This window comes from Vombatus ursinus, unplaced genomic scaffold (assembly GCF_900497805.2).
Source record: "Vombatus ursinus unplaced genomic scaffold, bare-nosed wombat genome assembly UNPS02014784.1, whole genome shotgun sequence".
In the NCBI taxonomy this organism is placed as follows: domain Eukaryota; kingdom Metazoa; phylum Chordata; class Mammalia; order Diprotodontia; family Vombatidae; genus Vombatus; species Vombatus ursinus.
Genome location: NW_020954562.1, coordinates 15,953,615 through 15,969,880, shown reverse-complemented (window position 1 = coordinate 15,969,880; position 16,266 = coordinate 15,953,615). Strand labels below are relative to the sequence as shown.

The following is a 16,266-nucleotide window of genomic DNA, read 5'->3' as shown; positions in this document are numbered from 1 at the left end:
TTCAGACTTTTTCAATATATTGATCAGTTATTTTTCCTCTTTTTCTTTTCTTTAAAAATGCTATTTGTTAAATAAGACAGCTTTCTGAGAGGAAAAATGGAGGGGAATAATATTGGAGAAAACTATGATGATGCAAAAAAACGCATCAATAAAACTTCAAAAAAATTTTTAAGATACTATGGCAGACATGGACGCAGAAGCTTTGTTTAGCAATCTGCTAAGGATCATAAGCAGAGTGACATAAGCTCATTTAAGGTGTTTGCTGGTGTTTTGGTTGATATGTAAGGTAGAAGACAAGGAAAAACACTATCAACCAAGAGAGAAGGATTCTAGAGATAAATGAAAGGAAGGAGGAATTCAGGAGAAAAAGCTTTTTGAGCAGGAAATTCCATAAGCCATCATGCACCATGAGAATCTGATGAAGGTTTTGTCTAGAGAAAGCCTAAGGCAGACATGATATTTATCTTCAGAGTAGATAGTGCAAGCCATGAAAACCGTATTCCATCTGGAGTTATAGGGTCTAGGGTCAAATCCTGCCTATTTACTGCCTATGTATTCTTGGACAAGTTACCTTATTTCTCTGGGCTTTAGTTTTCTTACTTCTAAAACGAAGGAGTTGAATTATATGACTTCTAGGTCCCTTCCTGCTCCAAATCTACACTCCTAAGTATTTGGAGGTTTCCATGAAAACGCTACTTCTGCCCTTTCTTCACAGTACAAAGGCTTTTGCTTCATAAAACTAAGGCCTTCACTGAGGCCTCTTATCCTCATTTGCCTCAGGCCAATGATGCTCCATCAGTGCAGCCAGCTGAAGACATGAAAGGACCCTACCTCTTTAAATAGGGATGTAAACAAATGAATTAATTTTATTTGTGATTCCAAACACCGCGTGACTCATGCTCATCACCTTCCAAACAAAACAGAACAAAACAAAACAAAACACTTCCTCTGCTTCCTGGGAACAAAAAATGGAACATCCTTCAGAGCCCCTTTCCATCACTCTCTGGTCTTCCTGGAATGCCTTTTTTTTCCTGAAGATGAGTGGGTTGTGAATGAATCCTGAAAAGGCTCTGTGTCATATGACCAGAGGGCTACTGATTAGCAGTTGGAAAGGACTTAGAGGTGGCCTATTCCAATTCCTTCATTTTACAGGTGAAAAAAATGAGAACCAGGAGACCGAGTGACTTTCCTGCAGTCACATAAATAGTAAGGGGCATACTCAGGATCAACAGGTCCTTCACCATCTTGGTCTCCATCTTTACGATACTTTCTAGCATATCAATGTTCTTCCTTAAATGTGGCACCTAGATCTGAACATGGGGACAGCTAAGTGGCTCAGTGGATAGAATAGCAGGCCTAGAGTCAGGAGTACCTGAATTCACATCCAGCCTCAGACACTTACTAGTCGTATGACCCTGGGCAAGTCACTTAACCCTGTTTACCTCAGTTTCCTCATCTGTAAAATGTGCTGTATAAGAAAATGGCAAAGCACTCCAGTATCTTTGCCAAGAAAATCCCAAATGGGGTCATGAAGAGTCAGACACGACTGAACAGCAATGGTGAACAAGAACAACAACAAAACAGGATAAAAGACACCCGCCCAAAGAACTTGATGTGGATGCAAAAGGAACTCTGACAAATTCAGGTTTTAAAAAGGCACGTGTAGAAGATGGAAATAAAGGTAAGCAAGTGTAGACGAATACAAGAGTAGTGCTGTCCTGTAAGAATTGCCAATAAACGCTAAATCCCAGAAGGATTTGAGCTTGCCAGCGAAAGCTAAAGATAATGAAAAAAACTTTTTTTTAAGCTAAAAAGGAAGCAAGAACAATACTGAAGAAAGGACAGAACTGTTTGCAATGCATGCCAAGTACTAAAATTTTATTTTCTATTTGTTTTCTCTTCCACGGAGAACAATCTGTGGACTGAGGAAGAACAGAAAATGGCTGCCAAGGAGTGGAAACCACAGACAACTGAAAAAACTGCTGGGTACCTCGAACTGGTTTCAAAGAGTTCAAACTGGTATGCCCAAATGAACTAGGCAAGGACAATCCTTCAGATTTCTTTCGTGGGCACATCAGTAAATACTTGTGGCTTCACTAGGCACATGCGCATCTCCCTCTTTAGGACCCAATTCTCCTCATTTAGAAGGGACGTTTCCCTCCCCTCATTTCCAGGTCTCATTTCAGTTAAGTCTCTTCTCTCAGCTCTCAACTGATCCATAGTTAAATTGTTAGCTGCTCTTGGTACTCCCACCCCGCATCTCCTCTTAGAATCACACAGAATGTTAGATCTGGAAGAACTTTAGACACCAGCTAGTTTTGGTGGCAGTCAGAGGTAGAATCTAGATCTCTAGACCACTAATCTAGCATTTTCCATGCTAATGATTGAAATACATAGAATCACAGAAGATTCATACATAGAATACATAGAATGAGCTCAGAAGTTATATAGTTCAACCCACACCCAAACAAGAATCCTTTCTACATTCTATCTTGCAATTGGTCAACCAGCCTTTGCTTAAACACTTCTAGTGAAGGGGAATAAGCTGCCTCCTAAAGCAATACAGTCTCATAGTATTGAGAAAATGCTCAAGTTTTCCTAACATCTTACCCCAAATCATTTATCTGCAGTTTCTACCTGTTGTTCATGGTTCTGGACTCTAGCATTACGCAAAACATGTCTGATTCCACTTCCATGTTACAGCCCTTCAAATACTTGAATTTAGTCATGTTCTCCCAAGTTTTCATGTTGTTCAGTTGTTTTTCAGTCAAATCCTACTCTTTGTGACCTTATTTGGGGTTTTCTTGGCAAAGGCACTGGAATGGTTTGTCATTGTCTTCTCCAGCTCATTTTACAGATGAGGAACTGTGGCAAATAGGGTTAAGTGACTGGCCCAGGGTCACATAACTAGTAAGGGTCTAAGGTTGGATTTGAACTCAAGTCCTCCTGATGCCAGGCCTGCTTGTATATCCACTGTACCACCTAGCTTCCCTAAGTTTATTCTTCTTCTGGTTAAACAATCACCTGTGAAATTGAATTTCCTAAGGTTTAGCTTTGACCATGTCACCCTCCTATTCCATAAACCCCACTGGCTGCCTATTACTTCCAATATGAAATATAAAACCCTACATTTGTCTCTTAAAGTTCTTCCTAACCTGAAGTTTCCTACTTTCACAGTCTTCATACGCCTTACTAACCTTCCACCTATTCACCATGCAGTGACACTGGGCTCCTTGCTGTTCCTTGAACATATCATTCTATCTTCTAACTCCCAATGTTTTCCTGGTTGATACCTACAGTGTTCTCTCTCCTCATCTCCACCTTCTAGGTTCCCTGGCTTCTTTTGAGTCTCACCCAAAGTCCCATCTTCTGGAAGAAGCCTCTCAGTCTTTCTTAATCTTAGTGTCTTCCCTCCGAGGCTGTATACATGTTTGTACTCAGTTGCATGCTGTCTCTCCCTTTAGACTGTGAGCACCTTGAGAGGAGGGACTGATTTTTTTGCCTTTCTTTGTGTCCTCAGTACTTAGCGTGGAGACTGGCACACAATAGGTGCTTAATAAATACTTCTTGGCTTGGCTCATAGTTGAACTCACAGTTCCTTCAACCCATGAGGTCTGAGCAGTGCACAGTCCAGTGGGATTATTACCTTTCTAGCTTTGGACACTATGTTTATTTTGATGAAACCTAAGATTACATTAGCTTTTTTAGTGGCCATATCATACTGTTAACTCATAATGAGGTCTACTAAGCCACCCCTTAAATATTTTTTTCAGAGAAACTGTTGTCTAACCATGCCACCCTCATCTTATTATTTATTAAGTGAACTTTTGAATCCAAGTACAAGACTTTAAATTTATCCATATTAAATTTCACCTTATTAGATTTAGTCCAACATTTTAGCCTGCTGAGATCTTTAGGGATCTTGATTCTATTATCCAATGTGATAGCTATCTTCCCAGCTTCATGTCATCCCCAAGCTGGATTTGCAAGCTATTTATGTTTTTATCTGAGGTATTGATAAAAAACAAAACAAAACATTAAAAGGTATAAAACCAAGAACTAATCACTAGAACACTCCACTAGAGACATCCTTCCAAAATGGCATTGATCTATTAATGACTCTCCTGACTATTCAACTGCTTCCAAATACATCTATCTGTACTATCGTGAGCCAATCACTCTCCATCTTTTCTAGTATACTAGATATGACTCTGTAAAATATTAAGGGACTCTACATTTGAATAGGGGGTTCCTGAAGACCAAAAAGTCCTCAGGTTCAAAAGAATACATATAGTTAGGCAGAATTATAGGTCACAATGCCATTAGAAGTAGGTAAGATATTTGAGGGTATGGTCAGCACTCATAAGATCATAAGCAGGAGCTTACAAACTTCACAGAACAAATTTCCTTAATAAAAGGATTTGTTCTGTAAAACTTGGACTCAGTCAAAAGGCCACAGCCGAGGACCTAGAAGGCCACAGCGTCCCCACACCTGACCGGGATATATGCAATTGCCCTTCAATGCCATTTAGTAACTTAGTACAGAGGAATGTTTCTGTCCCCAAATTATATTTCATTGATTCTTCCCATTTCACTAGAAAATCTCTATAATGAAATCAGTATTACATGGCCTAACTCCTGTAAACCACTAACTTCTTCCTCCAATGCCACACCAACGTGGTGGTAACTCTGGGTTCCTAAAGACTGTGCCAGTATTCACTGGCAAGCTGTTAAAAATCCTACCAAGCTAGAAAACTCTTAAGTAAAGGGTATCCAAAGGACTTGGCCAGGTCAGGTCTGAAAGGTTCATTACCAGAAAAGTAGCCACCTAGTGAAGATTTTTAATTTTTTTTAGTTATATCAATCTTTTAAGGCATAGAAGGTTTTGAGCTGAATCAGTGTTGGGTACCAAGGAAATCATAAATCATTTGACATGCTGACCTAACTTTTGTAAATAATCATTACAGTAACTAGCCAGGCCATGGTGATACACACACACATACACACACACACACACACGTATGTATGTATGTATGTATGTATATACACACTTCCCCCACTCCTTTTTGACATTTGAGTCTCTTTGTCCTTAACAGTGCTTTGTTTCTTGATATGATTTCTTCCTCTTATTGTCAAAAGAAAAAAAGGGCTTTAATGAAGCAATCCTGGCATTTTTATGACAAAACTCACCCTCCTTCAAGGGTCACGCACAAAGTTACCTCAGTTCAGTTATATGATTGTTCTGCATAAATGACATTTTCTCCTTCCTTTTGTTCAATATTCCCCCCCTCCAAAGCATAAGGCTTGTCCCTTTCCTTGCCAAAAAAAAAAAAAAAAGCCAAAAACAAAACAAAATACAAAAATCCCCCTCACTGTGCTGCAATAACACACTCTACTACTTTGAGCCTAGCATTCCTGCTGAGTGCTAAGAAGAGGGAATGTGAGGAGGGGCAGACAGACACAGACCAAGACCAACAGAAACAGCTACAGAGAGAAAGAGACACAGAGAGAGAGAGAGACAGAGACAGAGAGAGACAGAGAGACAAAGAGAGACAGACACAGAGAGAGACAGAGAGAGACACAGAGACAGAGAGAGATAGACAGAGACAGAAAGACAGAGAGAGACAGGGACAGAGAGAGACAAAACAGAGAGACAGAGACAAAGAGAGACAGAGACAGAGAGACAGATAGAGACAGAGACAGACACAGAGACAGAGACACACAGACACAGAGACATAGAGAGACAGACAGAGACAGACAGACAGACAGACACACACACACACACACACACACACACACACACACAGCCAGAGACAGAATGCATGTTGTTTCACCCCATTAGACTAGACTGAAGGCTTCTTGAGAGCAGGGATTGATTATTTTTACCTTTCTTTGTATCCCTTGAGTTTAGAGTGCCTCACACACAGTAAATGTTTAATTAAATGCTTGCTGACTTGACAGAGAAGAGATAGGGACAGAGAAACAAAGATTTTGGCAGGGAGACAGGGAAGTAATGACACAGACACACATCCCAAACAGAAAAACATACTAAAAACTGGGCTCATGGCACACAGCTGGGAGAGGCAGGAAGACACTTCTAGGAGACAAACAGGGTAAGGGCACGGACTCATTGCCAAACACCCCCTCTCTCCCGAGGGGGAAGGACCAGGAGCAGGCCGTGGCTGAGACGCTGCTGCGGCGTGAGGCTCCGCGGCAGGGAAGGAGCCTCCCAACTTAGCCGGCCCTGCTGGCCAGGACAGCAGCCCTGCCCCATCGCCGCGCACGCTGAGCTCTAGCCCCATCCAAGCTTGCAGCATCGGACCAAGGTGGGCAGCCAGGGGGCCGAGGCAGGGAGGGGGCAGGCCAGACGCGGGCAGGAGCGCGGGCGAGCGGGCTGTGCCGCTGTTACCTGAGGCCGCCGTGTCTCCCCAGAAAGCGGAGGCGCAGCCGAGCCGCACCGTGCGCGTCCCTTCGCATCCTTCTCCTCTCCCGGGACCGCCCCCGAGGGTCCCGACCTTCGTCCCCAGCAGACGGGTCGCAGCGCAGCCGGCGGCAGGCGCCCGCAGGTTCCGGAGCCGGAGCCCGAGCCCGAACCCGAACCCGAGCCCGATCCGGAGCCAGGCAGCCGGGACTGGCCCCCGCAGCGGCAGCAGCAGCAGCGTCCGGGGGCTGCTCATGGCAGCACGGCCTTGAGGCTCTCTCCAGGCGCTTCTTTGTGCCGGGTCCCGAGATCCTGGAGGGCAACAGTCACCACCGAGTTAGAGGAGGCGGGGAAGCTCAGAACCCAACAAACTGGCCCCTAAACTCCTTCCCTCTTCCTCCTTTTCTGGGCTGGGTGGGGAGCGCCTCCAAACTGTTGCCCTCACCACCCCCTGCAGGCCGACCCGGAACTGCACCGCTCGCCTCTGCCCAACAATGCATGCCTCCGCGATCCCTCCATCTGGTCATCTTGTCATGTGCCCTGCGCCCTAGTCCCGGGCATCAGAGGGTTGAGAGTTGGGAAAGGCCGAGGGGAAACAGTCTTTTCGTCCAATTGTTTGCGCAACTCGTTGAGTACCGTCTGCAGATTCGTCTCTCTCTAGCCCCTCTTCACTGTTCTCTGTAGCTGTTTCCTCTCCACCTCTCAAAGTTTAACATCTATTAGGAGTAGTTGCACTTTAATATTTTAAAAAGATTCTGGAAGACAAGCCTTCATGACCCAGATAATAGTAGCTGATAGAGTGTCTGATAATGGGAAGAGGAAACAGGACAGGGGAGGCTTGTTCGTTAGGTTGTCCTTGATTATGTGATCCATTTTTCTGATATAGGTACCTTCCAATGTATAAAGAGGGCAAGGTTCAAGGTCTGAAATCTATCGTTTCTTTTTCTGGAAACAGTTCTCTCTCCTCCCTCTGCCTCTGCCTCTCCCTCTCACTGTGTCTGTCTTTCTTCCCGTCACATACTACTCTTTTTCTCTCTCCTAAGCAGTTATTTGGTACTTCTGCAGATACTGGCCCAGACCTCTTAGCCACCCCTCCTCCATCGACAATATGATGGTAATCTAAGAAGGAAAGACGCTTGGGGCATCACGGTATCTGAGCCCAATACCAGAATGAAGGGTCTTGGCATTTTGGCATCACAGGATTTAGAATTGAGGTAGAACTTAGAGGGCATATAATTCTACTCCCCCATTTTACAAGTGAGAAAACTGAGACCCAACTAGTCTATGGTCATGCAGAAGTCAAGAAGCAAATACTCTGGAGCAAAGAAATGAATGAAAGAGCATTTATTAAGTGTCTATGCTCCATACTAAACACTACAAAAATTAAAACTAGAAGAAAAATATAGCTTGAATTCCAGTTTTTTTGGGGAATATAAAACTTCATTTTCCGCAAGACACAATCTTTTCTCCTCCCACCTTCTTCCCTCCCTTCTCCCGAAGTGTTGCTCAAGTATTAGTGCCAGACATATGGGATGTACCACCTGTATGTCACTGTTTTATTATAATGCTTTTATACTGATGAATTTCTGACTGATCAATATGGGTGCTCTCCCCAGAAGTACAAACTGCAACCAAGCTACGCCTTCTCCTCCTACATAAATCATATACTGTAAATATTCACAAGGGGCTGTAGTAGACTAGGGGACTTCCTCTGGATCCTTTGACATCATATTGATTAAAAATGAAGCAGACCTCTGATTTTCCCTCGCTATATTGTTACTTACAAAATATCAAAAGATATTGGTCTAAACAACCTTTTCCAATCATACATCTCTTCGAAAATATCTTTAATGCACTTTTCCTGTGCAATTCTTTTGCTGGTTATATGTTACAAAAAAGGCAGTGTTGTCTAGTGGGTAGAGAATTGACCTTAAACTAAGGAAGACTAGGTTTCATGACCTACTTCTGACACATATTTTGTGACTCTTTGACTGTGGCTGACCTGGTAAAGGAAATAAAGGAAACTTTTACACTAGGAGACATCCACATTGATGAAAGTAAAGGTTTGGAACAAATGTTATTCGTACACATGTTATATCTGTATGTATATAGAAGATAAGATCTTTGAAAGTAGGGCTTGTTTCATTCTTTGAATTTGTTTCCTGAGCTCCTAGAACGGTGCCGGACACAGAATAGGCACTTCACAAATGCTTGTTGATTAAGTGATTGCATATGAAAGTGTGTGTGTGTGTGTGTGTATGCATGTGTGTACATCTACTGTGTACTTCTACTGTGAGATTCTACCATGCATCGTTCCCTCGTATACATACATGAATACAAATATACGTGCATAGGTCTGAGTGTGTGTGTGTGTGTGTGTGTGTGTGTGTGTGTATTTTCATGGACTGATTCATAGTTTCATGGTTCATAGTCATGCAGCAACATGAAGATTGAAATACCAAAAGATTGATCTTTTAGGTAGAAGCTGGGGGACCACTAAGTATACTGTGATGTTTCCTGAAGACAATCCAGATGCTTCTTGTCCCCCTGTGTATAACATAATCTGGACAATAGGTAGTTTCTTGTTTTTTTGTTTATTTGTTTTGTTTTAGGGGTAGTTGGGTTAAACTTGATTGAGTGATTATCAGTCTCACTTAGGAGGCCTTACAATGTTGTAGGGCTTGGTGTAAGCAGGATAATGTAATCCATAAACTGGAACATTTGGAGGATCTCATAGTTCCAAAGGGATTTCCTCTTTCATTTGGACTTGGTGCTGACCATATTCCTTGACAACATAAATGCCTTTGGCAAGCATTGACAAGAATAGTCAGAGGATTGTTGAACAAAATTATCTCTGGTGTCATGTCTTTCAGAATTTTGTGTCATTTTGGCATACCAATAGGAGACACTTTGTCATAGGAGGACCTTTAGGGTGGCTTCTTTTTTTTTTTTTTTTTTTTTGCTTTTTGGTGAGGCAGAGTTAAGTGACTTGCTTAGGGTCACACAGCTAGTAAGTGTCATGTGTCTGAGACTGGATTTGAACTCAGGCCCTACTGTCTCCAAGGTCAGAGCTCTATCCACTTCGCCCCCAAGGTGGGTTTGTGCTACCAAATCAAATGTATTTTAATGGTCACTAAAAAAGCACAATGGGGTTTTATGTTCTCTGCACCTTTCAGTGACTGTAAAAATGCCTATAGAATATTGTTTGTGAGACCTTGACTTTGTTGAGATTAATGAACATCAAGGATGAATGACCTAGAATAAGTGAGTAAATTATTCTCAGGAAGATTTTGTTGGAAAATAGGAATATGAGTCCATATTTTCTTTGTCAGTTTAGGGAGTGCATGGGAATTATTTTTTCAAAGAGATTGGCATCCTTCCCTCTTTCAGATAGCTAAAGAAATGATCCCTTAGCCTACTTACAATTATTTTGGCTCTAGCAAGGACCTATTTTGATTGTATTTAGTTTGGTCCAGATGCTCATCTCTGTTTTCTTTAGTGCCATTTCGACTTCCTCATGCAATGTGTCAGGGGCTGTGATGCTACAGCCATGTGCTCTGATGGCATAATCTTTGAGAGTCACCTCCACACAGTGGTGTTCTGGTAAATGTTTAACAACCAGCTCACATAGGGAAAGTTCCATGTGATGGTTCCAATATTAATAATGGAGAAACATATATATATGTGTGTGTGTGTGTGTGTGTGTGTGTGTAAAGATGGAATATAATAGCTGGGGTTGGCGGGATCAGGAAAGGGGGGGCTGCATATTAGAAAGGAAAGAATACTGGCTTTGGAGTCATAGGACATGTTTTCAAATTTCACTTCTAATGCTTAACAGCAGCATGACTTTAGGCATTTAATTAAGTCTTTTTGGACCTCATTTTCCTCATCTTTAAAAATGGAGTTGGGCTAGAGATCTTCTGAGTTTCATTTGAGCTCTTGATCTATGATCATAGGATCATGTGTAAAAGATGGAACTTGATCTGAATTTTGAAGGAGCCAGGGATTCCAAAAGAGAGGAGAGGGGTGCTGAAGGTAACATTCCAGGAATGGGGACAGCCAATGCAAAGGCACAGAGCTGGCAGATAGTAGAGCATCACACTTAAGGAACAGAAATCAGGTTAGTGCGGCTGAACCGTAGAGTGAATGGAAGAGACTAATGTAAGAAGATTGGAAAAGTAGGAAGGGGCCAGGTTGGAAAAAGCTTTAAGTGCCAATTGCATTGACATACAGGTATTAAAATATTTTAAAAATCAAGTTCACAGATCCCAGGTGAAGAACCACTGCCTGTTATATCCATTCACTGGTCACAATGATCTCATATCCAGAATACCAATGACTAAGTTAATATTTCTAAGTGGTCTAAAGCTTGAGTGATTCTAAGCATCTTCTAGCCCTTTCTCTGCCCATTCTGTCAGTGTCATCGAAAAAACAGAAAGGGGGCTGCAGGGATTGAGAGCTATGTTTGTGTTTTTTGTTATTTCATGGGATGCCATGGCCAAATAGTTAACCCCACATGGCTATTCTTCTGGTTATGAGTCCCTCTGCACTTAGCTAGGCTATTATTCCACAAAAAACTGACATAGTATATTTCTGAGACTATACTTAAAGTCTTTCTGCCATGGTAGAGTTTTCCAGAGCCTATGATTTGATAGCATAATCTTTGAGAGTCACCTCCACACAGTGGTGTATTGGTAAATGTTTAACAACCAGCTCACATGGGGAAAGGGGAGAGATACATACACACATACACACATATACATACATATAAATATATAGGTAAGTTTATTATAAATTTTAGTGATAACGAAGGATGTAGAGCACACAATGTGCAAATAATAACAAAGTATACTTTACTCTTTATCATGAATGCCATAGAGTCAATTGATTTTTCACCAAATGCTTTTATTGATTTTTGCTGAACTCCTGTATCTGTAGCCAACCAATGGTTGCAATTCACGTATGATTTGATAAATAAAGTTGCATCCCACTCCACTAACTCTTCCTAATAAATTTATTGTCATTTACATCATCTAGTGTTAAACTATTTCTTACCCTTGTACAAATTATATTAATTAAACTGAAACCCTCATTTAGCTTTAGCACTCCTGATTGAAATAGTGCTAAATATATTTTAGCTTTTTGTACAGTTGCAGGGATTGGAATTTTGTTTGATTCTGAATTTATTATCTATTTGAATCAATTTTGTGTTTTAAAATTTCACCTAAGTGATGCATTTTTTTCCACACCAACTATTCATAATGAAGTTAATGCTTCATAAGGTCAAGTAGGTAGTTCTAATAAATCAAAATAATTAAGAATACTTTCATTATTTTTCTCTCTGAGAAGAGATGTAAGTTCATGTATTGAATTATATTGTCTAGTAACATATTCCTAGGAAGAGCATTAAATTTATTATTTGTACTAAATGAAATGTCTATAAATGTATCTGACTTGATCAAATCCTCAACTTGAGAATCATGCTTTCTGGCATCCATCTTTAAATTTTCCAAGCTCTTGTGGTGTGTTTGATCAATTTTTGTATTTTCAGAAGGTTAGTTAATGCTCCAATGCAGTTGAAAATTCTTCAAGACTGTCAATTATTAAAGTGAATTCTTACAAGAAGTTAATGTTAGCTAATATTTTTGCCAAATCAGAATAAAAAGAAGAATAAGAAAAATGAACATATTTTAGAACATGTGCACTATACAGCAGTAGTAGCTTCTGAATTATACATGTTGACCAGATTGGTCCCAGTAGTTAACCAATTTTAATCATTTCAATGTCAAGTTCCTTAGTTACATTTTCTAGCTCCATTAGATTTTTTATTATATTAATGACAAATAGAATGAAACTTATCTGGTAATAATTTTAAATGATTAACTTATTTCAGATGTCGAAACATCAAGTGATAATTGTAATAGATGATTTAAATGGTGCCAAATGATGATTTTAGGAAAATTTTCTAACAAGTTCATAGCATTCCAAACTTTCTTTCATGCATTATATGAACATCATCAGAGAAAAATGCAATTAGGTTTGCTTTCAAATATTCATTATTAGAACCACAATCATTTAAAGCAAACAATGATGTATTGAAAATGCATGGTACTAAACAAAGTCAATGCAACTAAGATTAAAAGGGAAGCAGAAAGCTGGGAAACAATTTTTGCAGCCAGTGTCTCTGATAAAGGCTTTGTTTCTAAAATATATAGAGAACTGAATCAAATTTATAAGAATACAAGTCATTCCTCAGTTGATAAATGGTCAAAAGATATGAACAGGTAGTTTTCAGATGAATAAATTAAAACTATCTATAGTCATATGAAAAAAGTGCCCTAAATCACTATTAATTAGAGAAATGCAAATTAAAACACCTCTGAGGTATAGCCCTATACCCATTAGATTGGCTAATGTGACAAAAAGGGAAAATGATTAATGTTGGAGAAGACATGGGAAAATTTGAACATTAATGCATTCTTGGAGGAGTTGTGAACTGATCTAACCATTCTGGAGAACAATTTGGAACTATGCCCAAAGGGCTATAAAACTGTGCTGGATAAAAATCCAGCAATACCACTTTTAGGTCTGTATCCCAAAGAGATGATAAACATGGGAAAAGGATCCACATGTACAAAAATATTTATAGTAGCTCTTTTTGTGGTGGCCAAGAATTGGAAATTGAGAAGATGCCCATTAATTGGGGAATGGCTGAACAAGTCATATTATATAAATGTATTAAGTTAGTTAGGTACTAGGTTAAGACAGGCCTGGACAAATACTATTGTGCTATAAGAAATGATGAGCAGGCAGATTTCAGAAAAACATAGAAGGACTTACATGAATTGAAGCAAAGTGAAGTGAGCAGAACCAGGAGAACATTGTCAGCAACATTGTGTAATGACCAACTCTGATAGACTTAACTCTTCTCAGCAACACGAAGATCTAAGACATTTCCAAAAGTCTCATGGTGGAAAATGCTATCTGCATCCAGGGAAAGAACTAAGGAATCAGAATGCAGATCGAAGCATACTATTTTCTCTCTTTTTTTTCTTTCTCTTGGTTTTTCCCTTTTGTTTAGATTGTTCTTTTGCAACATGACTAATGCGGAAGTATGTTTAATGAGATTGTACAGGTATAGCCTATATCAGATTGCTTACCGTCTTGGGGAAGGGGGGGAGGAGGGAAGAAGGGAGAAAAAAAATTTGGAACTCAAAATCTTATGAAAGTGAATGTTGAAAACTATCCTTACATGTAATTGGAAAAAATAAAATACTATTAAGTGGAAAAAATTTTTTAAAAAAGGAAAAAAAATACACTGTGCTGTCTGTGGTGGACTCCAATTCTTTTAAAGCAATAAATAACACTACTAGTACAGGAAGTGACTGAATTGTGTACTGTGTTTAACAACCAGCTTGCAAAAGACCTGAAACTTTAACAGTTGCCTATCACAAGCTGGCATGCCACTGCCTCCATACCATAATGAAACCTCAGAATAGGACTTTGTTGCATAATCATTCTCCAAGGAAAGTATCATCCTGTTAAAAACCCTGTTGTGCTTGCATATCAATTATTTGGTCGACTCTCTGATTACCATGACTTTATCTTTGCTGATTTTGAATTCCTATGTTCTTTCTTGGGCCTCCTGTTTTTCTTTGAGAAATCTGCTTGCATTGGCCCCTCCCATTCCATTTCCCTTGTATTAGTAAGATAACATGCTTACAGTAAAGCATTCTTCATGTACAACTAGCAAAATTATTGATAACTCCTCTCCCAACTCCCCTACCCTTTTCCCCCTTTATATCCTAAGACATTGAGCAAACTTTGTTCAGGCCTGTCTTACCCTAGTCCCTAACCAGCTTAATAATACTTTGGCTACTGTAATATATGTGAGTGAATGAATAAATGGATAGCCTTGCCAATGCCTTCTGTCCCAAGATAACTTTGGGGAGGGCAGTCAGGGGTACTACTGTCATGGCAAAACTCCCCCTTTCCCATCATTTGTCAGTGGAGAAAGGTATAATGACGGAAGTAATTGCTTTGTAGGGGCAGTGGTAGCTACAAGAAGGGAGGCATTCATTCATTGATTCTTTTGAGGTATACATGAGCACATAGACTCTGGAGGACTCTGCTGAAACAATAGCAACCCTTGTACATAGTATATTAATGCTTAAGGAATGCAGCGTAGCATGGAGGAAAGAGCACAGGATTTGTTATGAGAGGACATGCAATCAAACCCTCATTGTGCCACTGAGAATTTTTATACAACCTTGGGCAAGTCACTTAACCTTTTGAGGCCCCCGTCTTGTCATCCATAAAATAAGTGAGTTGGACTACACATATGGCCTCTAAGCTTTTTTCTAGGTATATACATATGTATATGTTTACGTGTATGCCTATGTACATACATATATTTATATGATACATATACATGTATGTACATGGGACATATTTGCGTATAGTCTGTACTTATGTGTATGTGTGCAAGTATGTGTGTATGTATATATGTATGTATATATATATGGCCCTATTCTGTCCTCTGAGCTTTTGTCCCACAGCATCAATTGCCTACTAGATATTTTACACTGGATGCCCTGAAGACATCTTGAACTAAACTTGCCAAAACCAAACTCATGATCTTTCCTGCCAAACTCTCTCCTTTTCCTTCTATCTGTTAAATGTATCACTCTCTTTCCAGTGTCCCAGTTTTGTAACCTCAGCATTCTCTCTGACTCCTCATTCTCCCTCACCCCACATTTCCAATCAATTGTCAAATCTTGCCATTTCTGCCTTTACGATATCTCCCATAGCTGTCCATTTTTCTCTACTCACACAGTTACCATCTTAGTTCAGGCCCTCATCATTCTTTGTCTAGATTATTTCAACAGTCTTTTAGCTAGTTTCCCTGCCTCAAAACTCTCCTCACTGAACTCTATTGTATACACTACTACCAAAATAATTTTCCTTAAATGCAGATCTGACCATATGTCTCTCCCACTCCATCAAATTCACTGATTTCTTACTGCCTTTAGGAGAAGATACACATTTCTCTGTTTAGCTTTTAAATTCCTATACTACCTGGTCCCTATATTAACCTATTTTTCCAGCCTCATTATACATTACTTTCCATCCTATACTCTGTGATATAGCCGAATTGGCTTTTTCCTTTTTCCTCACACCTCACCTTTCACCCTCCTTGCCTATTTCTGTGCTTTTTATAGGTTATATCACATACCTATATTATAGTCCCTTCTTACCTCTACCTTCTCTTTCTTTAAGACACAGTTCAATCATCATCTTCTTCATAAAATCTTTTGTGATACCCAATTCTCCCAAAACTACACTGCATTTAACTGCTTTCCATATATTTGTATTTACTCATATTATATTTATGTTGTACATATTTAAATATGTACTTGCTTTGTCCTCCATTAGAATATAAGTGAGCAGAGATTGTTTCTTTCTCTATATTTGCATCCCTAACACCAAGCACAATGCCTGCCATATAGTAGGTACATAATAAATATTTATTGATTGGATGATTGATTGTTAAATCTGTGTTCCTCTGTTCAAGCCCTATTTTACTCAGCTTTGACAGGGTTACTATAAAAATCTGCAACAGAAACACCTTTCTTCAGCCACCTCCATCCTTCCCATACACTTTCTGTTCATGTTCAGCTCCTCATACCTTCTAAATAAAAACAAAACAAAATAAAACAAAAAAACGCTTACATGTATAAAACAAATGCACGGCTACAGTGACTGTTTGCAGTTGTTGCTACAGTCATACAGCCCAGTGTGTTCCTGGTTCTTAACACTAGTAATTTACTCCCTTACCACTAGAT

At 39.8% G+C, this 16,266-nt stretch overlaps 1 protein-coding gene across 1 annotated transcript in view; it reads right to left on the bottom strand.

Annotated features, from left to right (window-relative positions):
• The window catches only part of LOC114046495, a 140,995-nt gene extending 134,318 nt beyond the window's left edge, over positions 1-6,677 (bottom strand). The window contains exon 1 of the mRNA XM_027866820.1: positions 6,410-6,677. Within this exon, the coding sequence (XP_027722621.1) occupies positions 6,410-6,677 (268 nt within the window). The remainder of the gene's footprint in view (positions 1-6,409) is intronic.
• Between the last annotated feature and the right edge of the window lie 9,589 nt (positions 6,678-16,266).